The sequence below is a fragment of the Anguilla anguilla genome, chromosome 9 (genome assembly GCF_013347855.1).
Source record: "Anguilla anguilla isolate fAngAng1 chromosome 9, fAngAng1.pri, whole genome shotgun sequence".
NCBI lineage: Eukaryota > Metazoa > Chordata > Actinopteri > Anguilliformes > Anguillidae > Anguilla > Anguilla anguilla.
In genome coordinates, this window is record NC_049209.1 from 23857749 (window position 1) to 23880998 (window position 23250).

General features: G+C 44.5%; 1 protein-coding gene across 33 annotated transcripts in view; it reads right to left on the reverse strand.

Annotated features, from left to right (window-relative positions):
• Positions 1-23250, reverse strand: part of dlg2 (discs, large homolog 2 (Drosophila)) — a 228270-nt gene that overhangs the window by 67461 nt on the left and 137559 nt on the right. For all 33 annotated transcript variants that reach the window (XM_035432261.1, XM_035432260.1, XM_035432255.1 and 30 more), the window contains 4 exons: positions 17798-17851; positions 5526-5576; positions 3682-3806; positions 270-439 (listed from right to left, as the gene is read on the reverse strand). In XM_035432261.1, coding sequence (XP_035288152.1) covers positions 270-439; positions 3682-3806; positions 5526-5576; positions 17798-17851 — 400 coding nt within the window. The remainder of the gene's footprint in view (positions 1-269; positions 440-3681; positions 3807-5525; positions 5577-17797; positions 17852-23250) is intronic.

Genomic DNA, 23250 nt, shown 5'->3' on the forward strand with positions numbered 1-23250 from the left:
CACCTTTGTACTTTTTCAGTAGAACCTGCCTCTACCCAGACTTGCTAGTGGAAATTTTTTTACAGTATTAGGGATGACTAACGCGGCTGACGCGAATGAGGTTACCATCACTTAACGCAGCGCTACTTAACGTAAGAGCATTGTCCTGCTGACTGCCATAATATCGCTCATAATGAAGCACTAGAGTGGATTTCCATATGAAGGGAGAGGGGGATGGAGAGAGAGAGAGAATTAAATGGAGAGACAGGTGGGGGGGGGGGGTGTTATACCTTTTGGTCCTTTGATGAGTTTGATCTCGATGACCGTCTCCAGCATGGGCCTCCTCCGTCGCACGTAGAGCCGCACGATGGAGCCGGCCACCTTCAGGGCCTCCACGGCCTTGCTGTGAGACACCTCGGACACGTCGGCCTCGTTCACCCGCAGGATGCAGTCGTTCACTCTGAGAGGGAGGGAGGGAGGGAACGAGAGAGAGAGAGAGAGAGGGAAACAGAGAGAGAGAGAGAGAAACAGAGAGACAGAGAGAGAGAGAGAGAAACAGAGAGACAGAGAGAGAGAGAGAGAAGGGCGCTTTAAGCAAAGAGGCCACGATGGTCGAGGCCTTGACGCAGCATAAACTCAGTGAGGCAACCAAAATACCCCCCCCCCCTCGCCCGGGCCCAGCCACTGCCACCACTCCCCCAAACAAGGACAGAACTATCCTGAGGGGCACTCGGAGGGATCAGCTGGGACCGGGCTCACAAACACAGCCTCCAGAGGCACGCGGAGCAGAGTCTCACTGCTGACACGTCTGTCGCGTCTCCTAGGCACCGCACGGGGGAGGGGCTAGAACTCTCCAGAAGCTCCGGGCCTGCGGGTTCATGGGTTCGCATCCCATGTGGGAACGCTCCTGTTATGCCCTTCAGTGAGACACTGCTGAACCCCGGCCAGTGCAAAAAGCCAGTCTCATACATCGTATGGCACTGCACGCAAAACTGTGGGAAAAGTCACCATGTATAAGTATTTCTGGAGAGTCTCAGAAATGACATCAACAATGTAGACACTGTAGTTACCTACGCACATTAATAAATCATTGCCGTTAAAATGGATTGATAAGTGCACTTCATGCAAGGTGACAGTTTGAAAAAAACTAAAAGAAACATCCAACCCTGCATTAAAAAGTCTTTCTAACCAGCCCTTGTAATTCTCTAATGTTCACACAATGACAAAACCATTCAGACTCTGAATGACGGCAAGCTTTTTCCTCTAATGCATTTATCTGCTCTCCCGTCTCCACAGAAAAAAAGAGAAAGAAATCATTAATTGCGACGTCTTAGTGATTTACCCATGGCCTATCAAATCCAGACCCCTCAAAGTCAAACAAGGGTACTGTACGCTGAATGATTTTTTTTTTTTTTTTTACAGCGTAATTGGTATTCTAAATGGTAGACGCTCTTCAGTAAAAACAAATTCACCACGGTTAATATTCTATTGGCCACGTCCCAAGGTCCACATCCTCCTGATGCCTTGTGCTTACAAAAGACAGGAAGGTAAATTCTGAGGGACAAGAGCTTTTTCCACAGCAACTTGAATTTTACTTCCCCCGTTCGATGCCAGCTATCCAACAGCAGCAGTGTCGTTTGACGCTCCTGAAGGAGTCGCCATTCTGATGCATTGTGGGAAGCGGCGCACATCTCCCAGCGCTTGGCGACGAGCCGCCGTTTACATGGTGCGTGAGGCTCATTTTTGTTCCTACTCAAATCATCCCGCCAGCTTGGCTGCTTGTAAGAGGTTGGGCTTCAAAGTCCTTCTTTAAGATGCAGAACTTCTTTAATACGTTTAACCGATTAGGGAACTAGTCTTCAAAACACACACACACACACACACACACACACACACACACACGCGCTCTCTCACACACACACACACACACACAGAAAGAAAACAACAACAAAAACACTGTACTCAGAATTTCTGTTGTGATATTACCGGCGAGTGAATCTATGCATTCATGACTGTTCTCCGAATACATCAACTAACTGGCAAAAAGTGAAATATGCCACAAGTTAAACATGAAGTGTTTCCAACTTCACAACTTTTTCTTCAGCAGAGCAATGTACTTTGGAGACTTTTAATCATACATTCGCACCAACAAAGCTGACAATTAGCAAACTTCAGCTCCAAACAAGCGCAGTAATTGAGAGGGCTCAGTCAGAGTGCACGGCTATTACCGAGCCTTCACCGCAATGTGGAGGCATCAGCTAAAAAGCCCGACCACCAGGCCTCTCCGGGGACCAATTACCGCAGCACCGGCAAGGCTACCGCGAGACGGAGCGCTTTAATCACCGCCGGCAGGGCCCCGCGCTGCTGCACCGTGACATCACCGCTCCCGGAATAGCGCTGCTCGCAGGCAACCGCCGACCGGACCGCTCCCCGAACCGCTCCCGTCCACGCGCTCGGGCGGGGCGAGCGGCGTTCTGACCAGGCTCGCGTTACCTCCCCTGAGACTGCGGCCCTAGCCGCACCGCTGCCACGTGGGTGGGGAGCGGCGGCCATTTTTGCGCATCACCCAGGTAGGTGCTAAACATTTAGGGCTGTTGAGAAGAGTTTCCCCCATTCACTGTAAAGCACTTTGAGACCATGAGACACTAAGTGCTATCTGAAAACAATCAGTTATAAATGTGAAAACAATCCAATAATTATAAAGAGTAATAGATGTTAATTCTATTATTATCATTACTGTTCATCACAATAATATCAGCGTTGTAGCCATTTTTTTGGAATAATCGAAATATCTCAAACTACTCACATTCTTTGAAAAAAAAAAAAAAAACATTTATTGACACAATGAAGGACAAGCATTCCAGTCTCACACGTTCTTAGACCGGCTTTAATTATGACATAAATTCTATTTGCTACCCACAGAACTCCAAAACACTCAAAGAAATAATTATGTTCAGAGAAGGTAACCCATTTATCTGCAACAGCCACAAAGCTGCAGAGAACCGTGAGTATTAGAGGTACGGCAGTGTGGCCACTGATTTATTGTTAAGTGATGAATTTTTTAATTGCTTAACTTACAGACTGTTTGCAGCTGGAGAACATTGTCGTCCATTTATGCAGCAGTTTGATTCACACACATTTTTGATCAGCCTTTGATTGTCATACAGCCAGGGGCTCCACCAGGGATTTTGGGCCCCTGATGAAAAGATCTCACAATGGGCCTCACCACCCCAGAAAATCCTCTATTCTAATATTTTTTTGAGGGCCCCTGTCAGTCAGGGCCCTTGGAATCATCCTCACCCCCTTACTGTGCCCCTGTGTACCCCCGCAGGGTGCTTGGTCTGTCTGTTCACTGCACTGAAGGAGGAACTGGTGTCTGAAATGTATTCGGTTCAATAAACTCTTTGGAACCCAAGGGAGTTGTGGACAAAAACAATGTTTTCGATATTTTAATCTATAAGTTTTATGGATCTGGAATTAAGTTCTATGGATCATGTTCTCCTTTTTGCAAGCCTAAAAATATGATTCACTGTTGAGGCGACAAAACAACTCAGTTTGTAAATAGGTATTAATTGATATTAATAATATTAAGTCACGTCTTGCATAAGAGGTGATTGTCCCATTTGTCGGTGCGCTCAGCTGAAGCCCTTGATACTGTGTCCGAGGGACGGGCTGCAGGGACCTGCCACGGCCGCCACTGACCTGAGCCGCCCGTCCTCCGCAGCCGCCCCGCCCGGGATGATCTTGGTGATGAAGATCCCGGGGTCATCGCCGATGTGGGGGTTGTCCGTCCCTCCGGCGATGCTGAATCCCAGCCCTGAGTTCCCCTGTGGAAGGCGGGAGAGAAGCGGAAGTCCGCGTTCATTCACACCCCACCCATGTTGAGATGAAAGCCCTCCCCTGCCACAGCTCTCCAGGTCCAGAGCCAGAAAGCTGACAGAGGAGTGTAGATGTGACTGGAAGTCAAGGGGGACGCTTTGAAGATGATAAAATCACTCACTAATGTCTCTTCTGACCATTTTCATCAGAAAACTTCTGTACTCATACGAGTGGGAGTTCTTGGATCACAGCACGATGTGAAGCACAAGAAACGCATTGCCACTGATGCCTTTAAGTCAGATCATTTGACAAACAATTTTAGCAAACTCCAACTACAATTAAAGTTTGGCTGCACACCACATTTCACTTAATTAAAGTCAGCTTCTGACTGAAGTGGCAACACTAGGAATTGAATAAAACTCAACAAATCCTAAATGCAGTTTTTTTTTTTTTTGTTATGGGTGGTGTTGTGATCCTATAGGGAAATACAGATACAGAGAAAACTTGCCGGTCATGACCCGGGGAGGATAGTGAGGTGCTGATCTCTCACTCCGACCCTTTGTGTGTGATTAACTGACACGCTCGTTCACTGGGCGGTGAAGTGGAGGCCAATCAAACACAGCGACACAACGTCACAAAGTGGACCAGGGAACTCGTAACCTGCGCAGGTATCTTCCCGATCATTTTGGCTGCCATGGGCACTGTTCTCTGTGCTCAGAGCTCCCTCTGGCTGTATGGAGGTCCTCCAAACATTAAACCTCTGTTTGCTTGTAAGTATACTACCTCAGCAATTATAATGTTATTTAAGGTCTACCATCATAAGCCACCTCCCAACGCAGTAGTAGCTTTTAAGACATAAAGCCTGTGTCCCACTGCAGTGGTGATGGCGTACAAACAGAGGGCCCTGATATTTATTCATATCTGAAGTGGTCACGTTGAGATCAATTAGCTTAAAAGGACAACAAACAGCGAGTGTTTCTTCTGTGGGGAAATCCGCAAATCCATCAACACTGCCTGGCAGCTGATATCCCTTCCATGGTTTTGTCACTAGTCAAGGAGGATACAAGGGTAGAAATTGAGGGCGTTTGGAGGGCTGTAAAGAATACGTATGTATCAATCTCCCCTTCCCTCTCTCTCCACCGCACGTTCTTCTAACTCCATCTCTCCCCACCATCTCTATCTCTTTCAGTCCTATATCTTTCTCACCTTCTCACTCATTCTCTCATCGCACTCTCCCCTCCCTCTTTCTCTCAATTACTCTCAATTCCATCCCTATAACTCTCACCCCTTCTCACCTTCTGTCTCTTCTTCTATGTCTTTTTCTCCCCCTTCCAAAGTCCCTCTCTTCCCTATCCCTCTCTCCCCATCTCCCTCTCCGTAAGGGTTCTTGTTGCTCAGAGGGTCTCTCTGGGAGGGGTCCGAGCTCAGGGCTGCTTTCATGCGGGCGTCAGCCTCAGTGTGGCCCCCGTCTGCTCCCGAGCCCCCGCTGTGCCTGCGCTGCAGCGGAAGCTGGTGCTGTTAGCGGGCGGGCGGTCACGCTGTGCCTGATCCCAGAAGAGATGCTCCGTACAGGCCCTGCACATCACGGCTAGCAGCTCGCTCTGCCCGGCCTGCCTCACGACAAACTCTCCTTTCAGTTTCACTGCATCTCATATTCAATAAAGCTTTCAAGCAGTAAGCTCTGCTGCTTCCTTCTGCGCCTGGTTAACGCTAAGAGAAACACTCACCCGCTCTAGCGTGATTTCCTCAAATTCATATTCGATTTCAGTCCCGTTGACCTGTAAAGCAAAAACGATTTAATTTAAAAACGAGCCAAAAAAATAAATAAAAATCCATCACCAAGCAACCACAACCCCTGTAACAGCATAAACAAACTGAGCCAAAAAAACATGGTAGAAACAACAAGGCCATCTGAGTGCACTTGAGTCGCATGAATAGAGGGAGCACATTCTGATGACAGCTGGGGCCAGTGTATTGGCATTAGGCCCGAAGAATACACGGAAACCACAACCTTCCTCATCCTGCGCCAGTCAAAACCGTCACAACCTTCAAAACCCGCCCCAACGACAGGCTGTACAGAACAGAGAAGTCAATACAGGTTCCAGGGTGGTGGTTTGAGATAAGAAGATGGCCCTCAGTGTGGCTTCCATGGATTTCATAATTTTTTTTTACCACCAAAAGAATCTGTTGTTCTCCTCTGACAACCAGGGCTGACATCTGCAATTTCCTACATCAACTGATTCGAGTGTAGAGAACATGAGCAGCAACCACTAGGTTGGGGTCCATACACAGTTGGTGCTGGCAGATTGCAGGTACTTATAACTTATCAATAACTTAAACATGTACACGTTTGGTTTCAAACATTATACTGGTTTATTTTAGTATACCATGTTCAATAAACGCAATGTTAGGAGTTGCTACTAACTGTGGTTTATTCCGTTTGTTCCATTTTCAAACTGGAAAGACGTAATCTGAATATCACGATTCTGTGCAATTTTATTGGAAGCGCTGGACAAGAATTGGCTATTTTAGACGGGGGGAGACCATTAAGTGCATTCGTAATATTTTCTCATACCCAATTAGATATGTGATTATTAGATATAAAGTAGCAACGGATAATATATGTATACTGATTTCAATATGTAAAAATATATACTGTCATTTCTTCTGAGATAATCGAATATTGTATGGAAATGGTATCATCCGTATATAGATAATGTAGGGTATATAAGCAGGTCATTTTGATCTCAATAATGGCTGGCAGTAGGTGGGTGTAATTGGTTGAGTATAATTGAATGAGTATAATTGATGTGCTGATTCTTTTGTTTTGTATATGTAAATGCCTGTATAATAACTGGGGGCATTTTGTAAATAAAACACCCCACAAGTTGCACAAGTTTGAGGTCTCATCTCCAAAGTTCATTGTAAAATTTGCCGACCAACCATCCGTGTAACAGAGGGCATCAAGCGTTTATCGGTTAGTTGTGAAGGGTCCACATGTTCATTTCGTACTGCAAAGACATGTGAGATTATAGCCTAATCGTTAAGGAATAGAACATTATTCAGATATCATGGTGCTTCCAGCAGATAAAAAATGGACTCAAAAACGTACTGGTCTAAAAAGGTCATGAAACTCCAAACTCATCTCTAAACAAAGGCCATTTAAACTCTTGCATTAATGCTCACAACACTAAAGCACATGCAAACCAAAGACCATGGAACGATACAGTGAAAAAAAAAGAAAACGAATCCAATAAAATGCAGGTACCCATTCCCTACTCATACGGGGGCTAAATGTAGTCACCTGTCTGAGTGAGCCGAACAGGCCTGGTTTTCTAATGGGATATTGCCATTAATGCCTCCTAGCTTGTAATGACGGTGATTGACTGCCGGTCACTTTAACAGAAATTAGTTAAGAGATGATTTGTTAGTTAAGCGATGATTTGAAGCCGTTTCCTGGAATAGCAATGACCTCCACAGCACAATGAACATTCACCTGAAGGCAATTTTTTGCAATTTCAACTTGACATGTCAAAGGCAGTAAAGAACTCCTCATTTGTGGGAAATGAAGTATGTGTTTAAATCAAAGTTTAATGTTCTTTTTGTAAAGCTGTACATTATAAAAATACATTATTCATTTTTTTCTTACTACTCAGTATATCTACCTCGGGTATGAAAAGCAAAATGAGTTGTTTTGGGTAAATACAAATAAGGTTGCCAGCTAATTTCAGCTGGGTCCCATTCAGCTGTTTAAATAGACAGATGAGAGAGAGGAAGAGAACAAAGGAAAGTTCCAGAGAGAGAAAGAGAGAATACATGCCATAGGTCCTAATGCCACCAAAGCTTGGCATTCAGCCCATAATTCACCTCTCTTCTTTATAACTGGATCAATTCCATTTTCTGTGTAATTTATATTTAGCTATTTTTTTGTAAAATTATTACACAGGATGTTTTCATTAATGAAAACCAATCAGAAGTTCACAGAGACAGCCGGCTGCTAGCATAACCACACTATGCAGTCATTTAGGGCTGCACATCCCTGGCTCGGCACAGAGATGTACCTGCATACAGTCTTTGGCTGCTCTCCTGACCATGCACTAGTGATATCGGTACAAAAATTATAAACATGCTGATTCCGAAACATACATGAACATATATGAACCAGAGAATCTGCAAGTGAGGCCGCAGCTGAAGTCCTCTTATGATAGAGCAGGTTTACGCAGTGTCCAAGACTATGGCTCTTGCAGGCCTGTTTCTAATCCAGGGGTGCACAACATGGGCCGATCCGTTTCAGGATTTTGCACCAACTTCTGCCCTTAATTATTTAATTAGCAAAATCGTATCTTTTTTTTTTTTTTAACATATGTATAAGCACCAACGACAACCGCAGATTGCAAGGGCATCCTAAAGATTTTACTGTGCTCAAGCATAGGAGTGAACAAGTGTAGTTCAGAGCTGTTAGAAAACTAAAGATAGGGCAACTGGATGGAACAAAAACCAGCACGCAGACCGGCCCTCCAGGACCGGAGTTGTGCACCTTTGTCTCTAAACGAAGCCATGCTTTATCCAAATAAAAGTCCTGGCCAACATTCAGGTATAAGGCACTCACAGAGTATTTCTGCTTGCTTATGTGTATAGCCACCAAAACTGAGAAAATAGGCCGAATGGAACTTGACAAACGGAGAAGTTTAGGTCCTCTGGCAGGTGGGGGTTCAGCTAAGGGATGCTTAGAAATAATACAACCACATGCCATTTTATACGGCATGACTCAAAGGCAAAAGCAGAATCAAAAATTCAACTAAAAAGAGAGCATACAAAAAGACATTGTGCCAAAGCACAACTGGCAGGATTACTGATACAGTCTAAAAATAGGTGCTGAAAAAACAAGCACACCCACACACTCACACAGTCTGTGCTCGTTAACAGGGTTAGCCATCATTAACCAGGAGGAGAATTACTTAACGAGGAGGAAGGAATTCATGTAGGGGTTCACTTCATATTTCACTCATTAGGCTGAAAACATCAGCTGAAGACAGTGCCATGAACATTTTTTTAAGGTCAAGAGGAATGTGCCCTTTCCATCTATCTCCCCTGAAGATGTGACCCAATTATCTCAAGTCGAGTGGCATTTGCATTCCGGGACTAATCTGCATTTTAAATCCGAAGCAACTGGGATCTGGAGTGCCTCTTTATAGCAAAACAAACACAAAAAACAACAACAGTAACAACAGAAAAGGGACAGCTTTACAAAATCTTAAAAACTGCATCATAATACTGAGGTGGGGGTAGTTTCAATTACATTAACTTAGCAAGTAACCTAACATAACTCACCCACACCCGCACACATACACACACACACATCCAAAACAAAGGGGAAAAGCTCAGTCTAGACTTCACAGACTGGTTTTGTACATGCACGTTTCCCTAGGAAACTACAGATGCACAAGCCCTCTTGCGCCAGTTTGTGTTCACTAATTTGATCTTAAAGAAAGCACTGAATTATGCGAAGGACACTGCTGTTGTTTCCCCTGCACCATACATTGGTGCATTGTTATGTCAGCGACTTACTCGCTCGACAGAAGTAAATCCAGGCACTCTTACTGGACCAGCACACTCCACTGCAGTACACTTTTGCACACTTTTCAGTTTGCGAAGCGGATTATAATGGATGTCCTGGATTGTGGGTGCTTTGCTCTACTGTACAGCAGCAGAGTCTCCTGGGAATCATACCTACAGGCTTCCAGTAACAAGCCCAGCTCCTGATCTTACTGAGCAGCAACATCACAGCAACTGCATGATACTCACAAAATGACAGCAGTGCACCCGATCTGGGTCAAATGCACAGTATCAGCACTAGCTGTACTCCACAGACGCTGGCGAAATGTAGATCCCTGCAAAACACAATGCTATCCAAAATGTACCGTTCTGGGACTATGACACCAAACCGTAACACATTGAGTTTATGGTAAATCAACACAAGCAAATGACAGCTCTCAGGCAAGCCAGAAGCAGGTTTCAGAAAGACTGGGAGTGGCTCTCATAGGCGATGGATGACTTGTTAAATTCAGGATTAACTGTTCCACAGTGCAAGCTGAGACTTTTTTGGAACTAGGCCACTACATAGCACTTAGTAACAAGTGCCAATTGGAGGACAAGCTAAGAACCACACATTTCCTTTTATCAATGTCATAATGTAGGCTTGGCTTTGAGGCAACGTGACCATTCAACAATATGACACCCAGATTTATGGTTAAGAGACAGCACTTAAAAAGAGTTAAAAGGTTTTAAGGGGAATGCCTTTTGATACCTGATAGCTTTACCTCAATGTGCACTCAAAGGTACTGTAAACCCCTTAGAGGAAGATGGGCAACACATCAATTCACCAAAGGGAAATGACTAGATCCACGACCACAGCCATTACTGCATATAATACAAAAACTGTGGGTCATAAATTCAAGGAAGCATGTATAATTCAAAATAAATATAAGGTGTCACATGGCTATAAGTTATATAAAAAGTGCCTTACACAGCTATGAGCTTAATGTCAAGTGAAAATGGCTCGCTGTAATTTGAAAAGGCATTACTTCAGGCATCTGACATTATTTCATTAATACAATCATTAAAAATATACTTATGGACGGAATGACACAAACATCTCATTTACATCATTAGTGTATTGCCATATTACATAAAGTAAACTGCTACTAAACTACTCCTTTCCGCCTACTGCACAGGAACAAAAGATGATCATCACAGTCATTTGGTCAGAAGATGAGTGGCGAAATTTTTCCAGAGCCCCTCGTGAAAATGTAACTTGCTTCAAATTTGCAATGTCATTCTCTATGAATTTAATCATTAGCAATATTAAATTGACAAGTGATAAAAGTGGGGTCGAGGCAAATGCCACGTGAGGATTTTAAAATGAATTGGCAGAAAATGCCATCCCTGCTGAGGAGCTGGGAGAAAGTGGGGGCGTGGCCTGATGAGACAGGACCCCTGGGCCCCGCCTATGATGTCATCTTGTGATGTACGTGATCAGCGGAGATAACAAAAATAAAACAAACATAATGAGAAAAGGATCATAGTATTCTGCAAATAGAATTCATATTAAAGTTTACAATCTTTGAGACAGATATAACACTTGACTTATTCAAGTGTACAGGAGCTGAAAGTTGTAAAAAGTAAGCAATATACAGACAGTAAATGGATCAATTAATTGATTTTTGTTTTTTCTGAAAATGATTCAAAATTGTATGAATTGAAAGCCTTACTAGAGAGTATCATTCATCTCAAGCACTCAAAGGTAAAACTACACACAAAGGTAAAGCATGTGTGTGAACAGACAAGAACAGTTGCTTACAAGAACACGAGTGGTCTCAAGTGATCTAATCTCGCGCAACAAACTAGCGTGCTGACCTCGTTACAATCCGGCAGATTCCAGAAAGGGCTGCCTGACAGCAAGCCCCGCCAAACAGCATCCGTGTGAGTCGCTCTGCAGCTGAGACTTCCATTTGCTCTCATTCTCTCAATCTCTCTATACGTCTCCCTCTCTGTATGTCTCTCTCACTCTCTCTTTCTCTCTCTATCTCTCTCTCTCTCACACACACACACACACACACACACAATTACTCACTGACTATTGCCCGCATGCACAAGCACATACACATGCATGCGCACACGCACACACACGCGCACGCGCTCACGCACACACACACACACACACACACACACGCGTACGCACACACACGCGCACGCGCACGCGCACGCGCACACACACACACACACACACACACACACACACACACACACACACACACGCTTTATGGTTGGATGGATAGATGCAGGAGTCTCGGGGCAGGGCCAGGAGCCTTGCATTGGCACTGAGGCTCGCAGACCTTAACACTGTTTCTAGAGCCGTACTGAAACAAGGGCAATTTCCCCCTGGAATCAAGCATTAGTGATCGCATGCGTTTGGACCAATCGCTGCGCTCGCTCTACCATTGGCCAGATGAAGCCTGCCAGGAACAGCTTCCATATGGTTTATTTAGGCAGTGAAGTATGATGAGGTCATTTTAACAGATATAATAACGAGACATGGAAGCAAGTCTCTCTCATCATACAAAGAGAAATCATGTGACTGAATTTCAAAAGGACTGCCTTCATTTGGTCAATATCAGCCTCCTTTGAATATTTACAAGTTTGAACATCAAAAAAAAATGTTTTGGGTTGCCGGTGAAGCTATCAGCTCATCAGCTACAAGAGATGCTGTGCTGAGATAATTGGCAGGACGGCCATTTAACCATATCACACGCAAACCTTTTTGCTGAAGTTTTAAAAGTTAAAACTGATGTAGAACAACGGATTAGGATTAAAGTATCAGGCAAGGTTTCCAAAGCCAAAATTCATAAGTCCTAATACTAAATCTTAAATATTTCATAATATGATTATATACAGCTGCATATTTCCAGTTGATACAGGTTCAAACAGTCCATACATACTGTAACACTTTTGTTTTTCTACATTTCCATTTTACATCTGTGTCATGGTCTTACATATTGTGCCCCTTTCCCAAACAATAATAAAAAATAAATAAATCATACATATATACACATATATATATACACAGTATATATATAAGGCTATGCACACGTTTTAAGGAATCAGTCATAAAATTTTTCCCTTTAAAGGGAATGAAAGAGCATGTTTTCATAAGGAATTACACTGAACTCAATTTGTGTTTCTTTTGTACAACTTCCTGTTCAGAGCACAGAAAGAGAAGAGATGGTTTTTGACGTTCCAACGCATGTTTGATTTTCCGCTTCATGGCTGTTACCATGGTGCCCGGGTGCTCACGCATGCAAGCATGCACAAAGACTGAGAAACCGCAGCGAGAATCAGCGGGCTTATTAATATTGCAACATCCAATCCCGAAAAAGAAGAAAAATGTTTCTGACATAACAAATAATAAAACACCGGGGCCAATCAAATATTCACCATTGAACATGAATATAGAATGATGTTTGAATAATGAATATATATAAATGTGCTTTGACAAGGGCAAAAAAATACCTTTCTATAAAGCAACCATAAAAGAAGGCATATTAATAAAGTGAGAATAAAGAATATTTTATGAATAAATTGGATAAAGCATTTGTAGTTTGTCCCCCTCCGCCCTTGTGCTGCCATACCAGGGAGGGCTTGGATGTGAGAGTGCGTAATTACACGACTCAGCGCACCGGCCGATGTTCCCTCAGACAACATTTGTTTTGCTAAACTGCGGGCCCCGGAGCTGAGAGGGCCGCGACCGGCCCGGCACGGGGGGCCCTGGCGCCGACGGCGCCTCCCCTGCGTCGCTGGGTTAATTATTTGGGCAGCCGCGGGGAGAAGACAGCGAGGTGCAGGTACAAACGAGGACGATGCACAGCGCTCTGAACTCCTCCTCTCTTAGGAAAACGGGGGACAATCGCCCCCAATGAAACGTGCTCCCTAAAGCGGAACTTCACCCCAAATTCAGAGAGTTTATTTATCCCTCCTCTGTTGGAAGGGTTAAAAATGTTTTTCTAAGTTATGAGTTCTAGATATCTTACCCATCGAGCCTTGTGTCTGAAAGAGGTCTCTGCGTGGTTATTACACTGAGAGTGGGTGTGGGTGCCCATTGATGAAGCTCTTTTCCAGGATGGGAGATGGATATCTTTGAGACTGGTATGTTGTAATTGGCATGTATTTTTAAAACCATTTTTGGTGGACATTGTTATTTGCTCTGTCAATTGCGCTTCTCTCTCCAGATCACCTGAAGCTGCCCGTGTTATAAAACTGCATTGCCTGCCCGGTAATGCATTGTTAAAAATGGTGCACATCCACACACAGGGGACTGGATAAAGTGGAGAGCAAAGGATGATGGGGAGGAGTAGGAGGAGAGGAAGGAGGAGGTGGGGGGCGAGAAGGAGCGGGGGAGAGGGGAAAGGGAGGGGGAGGGGGAGGGGGACTGAGGGAGAGAGAGAGAGCACAAGACAGAGAGCCCCAGCCACATGCAATTCCCTTTTAATAAAATATCTCCATAAAACAAGCTTAAAAATCTATTTTGTTCAGACCTACAGCAATTTGTTTTAAAAGCAGAAACTGTGAGGGAGAAAGTATGGAAAACAAAATGCGTTTTTTACTGTGCAGAAGCGAACGCACTGTGGAGCCGACTCATCACACTCCAGACAGCAGACTGACTGGGCCAGCGGTTCCTTTCTGAGCCGGGCTGTTGGCTTCACCACCAAATGTGGGCCAGGCAGGCATATAAGGAAAAGGGCGGTATGAATCAGTCACCCTTTCTTCCGCCTCCCAGCCTTGCGCGCACCTTTCCACATTCATATTCAACACAGCCCTCCGGGTGGCTTTAGGTCATTATCCTCTTCAGTGCTGCAGAACTCAGTTACCTCCACACACACAATAAATGGTCTGTCTTTTTTAGGGATGAGACGAGTCTACTTTTACCTCATAAATCACCACCCTTCATCTTGTCCTTAGCCTACTTAGCTTGCCTTGAACACTAATTTACCAAGCAGTCTGCAGTGCGCTTCCCAAAAACATCAATTTGCTAATGACATTACAGCACAGATATTACTGAAATCTACCAAACAGCACAAAGAAAAAGATTTTAGACTACGAATCGGCATAATTACAGTGTGAGCAGATGAAAATTAAGTAAAACAGTCCTTTACTCCTAGTGTTTTATAATGCTGTCTTGCAACAGTACTGTATGTTCAGAAGCACTGAACAAAAGGCTATTGAAAACAATGTGCCAATAAACGTCAAAATATACCGCTGGAATAATATCCTGGGGCTGTTCTCTGAAACAAAATATATGAGGCTTCAAGACTTAAAATGTCACCGAAGCTCAATATGAAATGAATTCTACTGGAAACAGTCAATAATAGAGAAGGCATTTTGAAAATGGGAAACCCCAAGGAATTTATTTGGTTGCACAGGGAGACCGCGTGCCAAATCACTGTCCCTAACAAGGCCAATTCATCAATGCCAGGTAAGTCTATAAACCGTAACTTACTTCCTGGGCTTAATTTCCCCCCAGCAGCACCCTAGGTGTTTCTGTTAGCACGGGCTACTGCGTTAGCGCACACAAACACATGGTGTTTATGCAATCTTCCCTCAACCAGGCCACAGCAGCTCTGCAGTGTCACTTTGAGTGCCGTTTAAAAGCACACAGTCACGATTCCCTGGGACTGGAGACTGCCGGGCTTGCGAGAACATCGGTTCTGCTGAACGCCGTCCATGTCCTGACACGGATCCTGCCGACTTCACAGCTTCACGGCGCTCTAGGTTGATCGGATCATTCCAAAACGTCCCTCCCTTACTGCAGCATATCCAGCCTGCGGCCAAGCCCTTCCAAACGCTCCTGGCCTGACGAAGCAACTCAACTCGTTTGCGTCAATGCGAGCGATTTACGCCACGATTTATCTCCTCATCCTCAATGCGGCGAGGTTTTGCACACACTGAGAATGGAGCACAGGTCTTCTCTTAATAAAGAGTATGCAGTCCGCACTCCATTTTCTAGTGGAAAGAAATGGCAGGTGAAAGCTTGTTGCTTACTGGAGTGCCAGCTAGCATCCACAATTCTGGGGGAAGGGAGACCTCTTACAACGGTTACAACCCCACATAATTTACAACAGCTAATGAATGGATACTGATGGATAAACTCGATTATTGCGTTCCGTGTAAGGTTCACAGAGCACATTGGGTGTGAGTTTCAGGCATGTTAACTGTTCTTGATCTAAAATCTATTGCATTTTAATGATGGGGTGGATCTCAAACATTACTCCTGAATTACTGGAAATTGCTATTTCTGCACTGCACGGTTTATATACTCCGGGCCTGATTTGCTAAGACTTTTAGCACGAGCAAAACCTTTTAGCACATCGCAAAGCTAATAACACAACCAATGATTGGTGCAAAACAAATACCATGACCAATCACTGGTCATGTTATTGGTTTTGCGTGTGCTAAAAGGTTTTGCACATGCTCAAGGTCTTAGTAAGGCCCTTAATTGCTTAGGAGGAGGTGGAGGAAGGCTTTGAACAGAAAAAGGGTTATTAAAAAAATTAAATTAAATAAATAACATTTTCCAGTCATTCAGAAAGAAAATGACATTTCCGTGAATGTTTGCTGACATTTATTTTGATCAGAGGAGGGAAGAAATGAATGTTTCACATCAGAGAACAAGCAAAAAATATAAATAAATATCTCAGAGAACACATCTATGGTCTTTTTAAAAGCCTTTTGGTGATTCAAATGCCCTTTATTGCATAAATCATAAATTATTCTTTTCAATGCGGAAAGAAAACACATTTCACAATTAATTAATGTTCTGCCACTGAGTCTTATCTGAAGACTGTGGACATCAACACATCAATGTTGCATTTTTTAACATTTTGTTACAAGTCATTACTTGGACATAGTGGATTACCTATTTAATTATAAACTACAATCACACCGCAGCTGTAAAATCAGAAATGGAATTGCACAGATAATTTGGAAAATAAAAGATCAGTAGCTTGATCTGAAAACGTTTTTTTCCGAGAATGTTTCTAGTTCGAGCACTGCATCACCTATCCTCTGCTGAAGATTGATGCTTATTGCATTGACTGGAGCATTACCAATGAATGCATGCAATGTCCTTGTGCTGACATCCAATTGCATTTGATTAATAAGCCCTCCCTCACTCTGCACCTGGTTTCTTTCCATTTTTCAACATTAACATCTCATAAATTCTCTCTGTTATTTATTTCTTCCTTTCAATATAAGTTTTAAGCTGATGCAAATCTGTACCCAGGCTTTCGAGCGGCTTATTGCAATAAATCCGATTTTCTTTTGCTACTTTTCATGCCCTGCTTCACTTTGTCAACTATATACCTAAGAGCTGAATACCGGCCCTTTCTCTGAATGCTTTAACTGAGCGTCTGTCTGTGCGATATGCCCACGATGGCATCTATACAACATGTCTTTATGTCTGCCGAGCAGGCTTCCTTACGCAGGAAGATTTACACTAAGATTGTGCAAAAACGACACTACCAGAAACACTGACGTTGCAAGAGAAAGCTGCTTTCAAAGCACCAAACTCATGATTCTGCAGACACTGTGGCCCTCCAGGACTGAAGTCGGGGCCCCTGTTCTAAATTATTTTACCATTATTTGCAACTACATTTTATAATACTCTCTGTTTGCAGGTTCTGTGGGACCAGGCAGCTCTGTCAAATCTCTACCAACCTCAATGATTTAATCTTCTGTGTTGATTAAACAGTTAATAGTTAAATAGTGATAACAGTCAGAAAAAACAATATTGGGCAGTTGCTAGCTAGTCAGGGCTGGCCCGTGGCATAAACGCTCTATGCGGTTGTTTGGGGCCACAACCGCTAGGGGGGGCCACACGACCACGAGGGGGGGCCACACGATCCAATGTTTATCTAAGGTAAATAACGTTATTTTCGTAATTACGTTATTTATCCCCTATCGCGGAACTAGCCGTGTAAATTTGTAATGGAATGACAACAGAACATTTCATAACAATGTAATGTAAGAAGGATTTTACCATGATTTTACCCCCCCCCCGGCGTTCTACAGAATCCAACAGCTCCCCCACCCCGCTCGAACGCTGTTTAGGGCCACCAAAATCCTAGGGCCGGGCCTGTAGCTAGTTACCAGTTCACTGTTGATTAGCTAACCAAACAAGCAAGCTAGCTAAAAACTGTAACAGTTCGGCCCTATAACCCAGCTCCTTACCCTTCATGCCACACCGCAGCTTTGATACTAAAATTCTAACTGATCTACTGACAAACAAGTACTGTTCACAGGTAATCTGGCTAGTTACAAAAATTGGGGGGGGAATGGTTTTAAGCAGAATTCTTTGATCTGATATATTGACACAGAAGTAAAAATAAATTTAAATAAGTTAAATAAATAAATAAAAACAATTACAAAAGAAACCCTCAGTACTTACATATGGTACAGTCTCCAGCGTCTCCGTGTTGACTATAATTGGGGCGGGGCTGGCCTGTAAAGGGGAGAAGAAAGAGCAGGGACGTAAGCCACATGCTGTACCGTTACAGAACGGTTTTACTCTCACAGACCCGAGAGTGATGCTGGAGGCTGCAGCTCCTTCAGCTCGCACAGGCTAAAATGAAAGAGAACTCGGTGGGAGTGGACGCTTCTTCAGACAGCATCCCATCGCTGTTTGAAAAAGAACATTTCTCATATGGCTCCAAAGGGAGCTCACTTCCATTCAAACATTGCATGGAGGAACAAGATGAAACGCTTAAGAGCCAAGAGAAACAGTGGGGTGCATACACCTCCGGATATAGGGTGTGTGAGGTTATAGATCTAACGGATTCTCCACAGTTCACTCCTTAATAAGCTAATCGGCATGGACTCCATGGACCATGCTGCATTCAATACCAATATACAACAACATTTTACACACAACACACAACACATAACACATAACACACACACACACACACACACACACACACAAACCACAAACGCACACCAGAACAGTAGGAAAAACAAATGAACAATGTGAAACACAACCATGTCACAATAAGATTCCTAAATGGCAACCTGGTTTCTCATAGCCTCAAAGGAAACGCATCTTTTCTTTTCAATGTAAAAAGAAAAGGTTTTACATTTTTTTTTTTTACAAGCCTTTTACAACTAAAAGGTTTATAAAACACTTTATTTGAAACAGAATCTCACACTCGTTTTACAAGAACGCCATCAGGCAGCATCACAGATGTACCTGATGAAACAAAGACTTCACAGCAGGAGCAAACGCAGAAGCTGCGCGGCCTGACCTCCTGCCAGCTCTACAGTCACACAGGAGGGTGCAGCTGTGTTTGGTCAGCTGACCAGATGGGCCATTTGGGAGCGGGGCTGTTGGAAAGGGGGTACGGTTTTTCTCCCCACTGCACTAAATCAGGCAGAAATGAAATGGCGCAGATTGCAGTCAGCCCGTGGCCGGGACAGTTATTTAGGGCTCAGGCTGGGGGCCGGGGGCACGGGGAGGTGCCCCGGCGCAGGGGCAGATGCTGCCTCTGATCACAGCCTTCCGGGACGGCGGCCTCCGCGCCGGATCTGGGCCGACGATGGGCCGAGCGGTCGTCCCCTCAGCGCGTGCTCAAAAAACGTACTTAACACAGCGATCATCACTCTCGCACCGTTAAGAGTGCACACCTACAGTCCAGGGACCGGGAGGCTGAGGTGACTCTTGGCACAGCGTGACATCAGACAGTTTGAAAAACAGTGTTCCAATGACATCCATTTTAAACCACACTAACTCATTCATCCAGAATTATGAACTGTCTGTAAGGGTATATCTAGACCTGAATTCATGTCCTTAAGTAAAAATCCTTAAGCAAGGTCAAAAGACAACCAAAGATGTTACATTTAAAGTTACCCTTCATGTGGATAAACTACATAGACTTAATACTATTACATTCAATATAAAATTTCTCCCCCATGTAATAAATGCTTTTTTCCACAAACGTTTCCTTACATTCTGACACATTCGTTTCTAATACGTTTGCACTGAATAAACTGCTATGTAAAAAGTTGTGTAGGTCGCTCTGGATAAGAACATCTGCTAAATGCCTGTAATGTAATGTAATGCAAATTGCATCAGGGACTGGCACAGTCGCGCTCCTGAAATGTTAATTTAATGCAGTACGGGACGCTGGTAAAGAATCTGCCTTTACGACAGGAAGGTGAATGCTTCAGCTCCCAGATGGGCCGTTCTGCTGAATGCGGCAGGGACTCTGATCCGCTACACGGCAATATCAATAAGGCTCAGAGTGGGGCAATCGGGCGTCTCCGACAGGAGGTCTGCAGCCTGTGGGGAGCGCGGAGAGGGCTGTCAGTCACAACGGGTCTGTTTGACCGCCAGGGAGCGGACAGTGTGACAGCGGCGGGAGGGGTTCCCCCCCACAGGCCCGGCTTAGAGACCGCTCCACGGACAGGCCTCCTCCTCCTCCTCCTCCTCCTCCTCCTCACCCCGCGTCCCCGCTGTCCGAGCAGCGGGCGGATCGATAACGGCCGATTCCGAAAAGGAATAACGACGCGTCCGGACGTCTGCCGAATTTCCCTGAGGACCCCCCCCAAGTCATTCCCCCTGAGCCAGTCTCCGTGAATTACCTGGAAGAAATAAAAAGCGCAGATAGACTAAAGGGGGCCTCGTTAAACTAGACAGAACCTATTCTAATAAATGAATGGGCAAAGCGGCTAGTAAAATTTATAATTAAGGAACTGTTTCTCTGTCTGAAAGGCAGAATGGAGCAAGAGAAACCATATTTCACACAAACCCAATCATCGCAAACCAAATACCGTCAGAAAAGCCAGACTCCTGAAACAAGACAAGACTTAGGTACAGCAGGGAGGTCAAAATGCTCCCAAACCACAGAGCTGGGCCTTTTAGGTCTCATTTCTGCACATTAATGTTAAGTAGCTGTGCATGAGAGACGCCCGGGAGAGAGGGTGAGGAAGACTGCGGTGTGGTGGAGATCAATGGTGGCCACTGAGGCCCGTTCTGCACACTGCAGGTAACTGCTTTAATGGAGCTGGGGCCCGGAGAGCAATGGCTTCGAACAGGCAAAACGGGATAGGAGAGCCCTGGAGAGAATCACAGAGGGGCACTGCCCAAAAATGCACTGCAGCACAGATACGCGCTGAAGTGCGCTACAATAGATATTATTAATATATTAATGAACAAATAAACAAATAAATCATTGTGTGATGTCCTTGGTGCTGTGCCAGCATAAATTAAACATTTTCCTTTCATCCTGCCTGTCAGCGTTACACAGCTTCATTGCTGCTGGGGGAAGGCGGGCCGACTGCGTTCTCATTGGTTTGGGCGGGTGTGGGTGGAGCTGGGGGAGAGATGCGAGCTTCAGCCCTCAGGGAGAGGATGGAGAAACAGTCCTGGCAGGAGGGATCCGTCAGAACCCCTGCTGAATCTCTAACCTGCCCTGTACCCTCCTCCACCTCAGACTCCTGCTCCAGCTCCAGCACCACAACCAACTTCTGCTCCAGCTTCAGGTCCTTCTACATTCTCAGCTCCTCCACCTGCTCCACCTTCAGTCCCTAATCCTACTTCTGTTCCTCCTCCAGGGCCAGTTCTACCTCTAAACCCCTGCTCCTTCTTCCACTCCACCTCTTCCTCCAATTCAACCTCAGGCCCCAGAATGCATGCCAGCGTCTGGCAAGATCCCTTAAAGTGACCAAACAACAGTTGACGCAACACCAGCCACCCTGGAGACTCGCCGAGAGACCGGAGAGGGTGAGAGGGTTCCCGCTTCAGAGCGAGACGGTCTTTGTCAGACACTACAGTACTCGCGTGTGGGACGGGGGGGGAGTGGTGACAGCGTTTCCATCTGAACATCTGAAGTGCGGCGCAGGCGTGACGATTAACGCCGAGATATCGATTAAACCAAGTGCAGTGGGCACCGCAAACTAGTTCGCTGTGGAGGCGGGCTGTACATCAGATGGAGCACAGACCTTTCACAGGCAAAAGCACGGTGCTACAACAATAACATGAATCCTTTTCAAAGACAGACACAGGCCTGGAGGCCTCATTAATCCTGGATTACCACCTGGATTTCACCATTCCTCCTTAACTCATACCTGGATTTCACCATTCCACCTTAACGCATACCTGGATTTCACCATTCCTCCTTAACTCATTCCTGATTTTCACCAGTCCTCCTTAACTTAAAACTGACTCTCAAATGAAAGACCTTTTCCCTTTCACCAATGCCAGTTCTTGTTTATTTTTAAGCCCCAGCTGAATTCCCGCAACAGTCCACGCCTGGTCTGTCCACAAGCTTTCTGCACTGATTAGAAAAGCAATATCAATGCAAGCCACCCCACAGCATACTAATGCCAAGGCAAACAAGCGTGCCGGACTGATGAAGTTGTGCTGAGAGTTGATGCGATGGGCAGACTCCACTCGCATCGTTAGCCTACTGCCAGCCTCTTGGTGCATTATCTCCGCTGTGCTGTGACTGCACAATAGCGGTTTAGGCGCTTGGGGACTTTATTTTGCAGGAGAGAAATATAATGAATAAAGATTTTTCACATTTTTTAAGCAGATCAGTAGAATGCATGGGGACACTGAATATTGCTTAACAATTTAAAAGGTGAACAACATTTTTAACTACCACAGAAAATAGGTCACATTCAATTTTGAGTCATAACAGAAATCTTGCTAAAACAAATCAAACAACCTAAATAGAACAGCATGGGGACACTGATTATATCAGTAACATCGCTCTAATGATAAAACAACACGACAACCAATGCCAAAAACACAATACAATGCCATACTGCATATGACCAGTTCCTGGGGGAAGAAATGGGTTCTAAAGTAAGGTCACAGGGTGAAAGGTCAGAGTTCAAATCAACCATGGCAAGTAAAAATATGCATGAACAGTGCACTAGCAAATGACAGCACTGAAAAACATGAGGAGATGGGAGACCAGGTAATGTATAGAGGAACTTCAACCCAAATGGACAGCCGTGTTGGTTAAGTTAACATTTGTTGACATGCAGAATGGGACCTCTCTGTACAATAACACACCGCTCTCTCTGGTGACACAGATATTCTGGAATGGCAAGCTGAAAGGATACGGTCTTGTGCCAAACACCGGGTGATACCTATTGGAAGTAGCCTTTTTTTTTTAGAAAGCTCCGTGGAAATCACAGCTGCAGCCATCCAAGTGAAAATCTTGTGGCCACGTATTACCAGGGCCTTAAATTATTAAAGATGTTTTCAGTTTTCAAAAACTACTTCTTGGTGTTACACAACAGCCACTTCATTTATTCAACCACATCTGCTGAATGAAATTTCCAAATACTGCTTTATCCTCCATGATCAGTCATTTTTGCTTTTGGAATACTGGAAACTTTCATTGAAGCCATTTTTTTTTTTGCACGGAATATTTCATTTTGGATTTTGCAATATCTTCGCTTTTTTTTCATCTTAATCTGGATTCATTGGATTTCACTGGATGCACGTATCAAATCTTCACTTGGTTTTCACCAAAAGCCAAAGGAAAGCAAAGCTGCAAAGCCACCATTCCCAGTACTTCAATTTCTACTGCAGATCTGTGGACCTGGAAAGTGACACCACACCGAATACTGTCATCCTAGCACAAATGTGGGAGCTGCTGTGTGATGTTCAGGGGCAGTGCTCACGCTGACAGTGGAACATGGCAAAAGTCTGTTTGAAATGATCTGCTGGTTTGAGAGTGGAGAAATCAGGATACACAAATCATACAATCAGGCTGAGCAACTGAAATATGAACACCGAACACTGGCTCAACAGCAGACAATGCAGTCAAATTACTAAACACCCATTGCATTAAATCATTCAAAGTGATAACACACACTCCAAAGAAACCA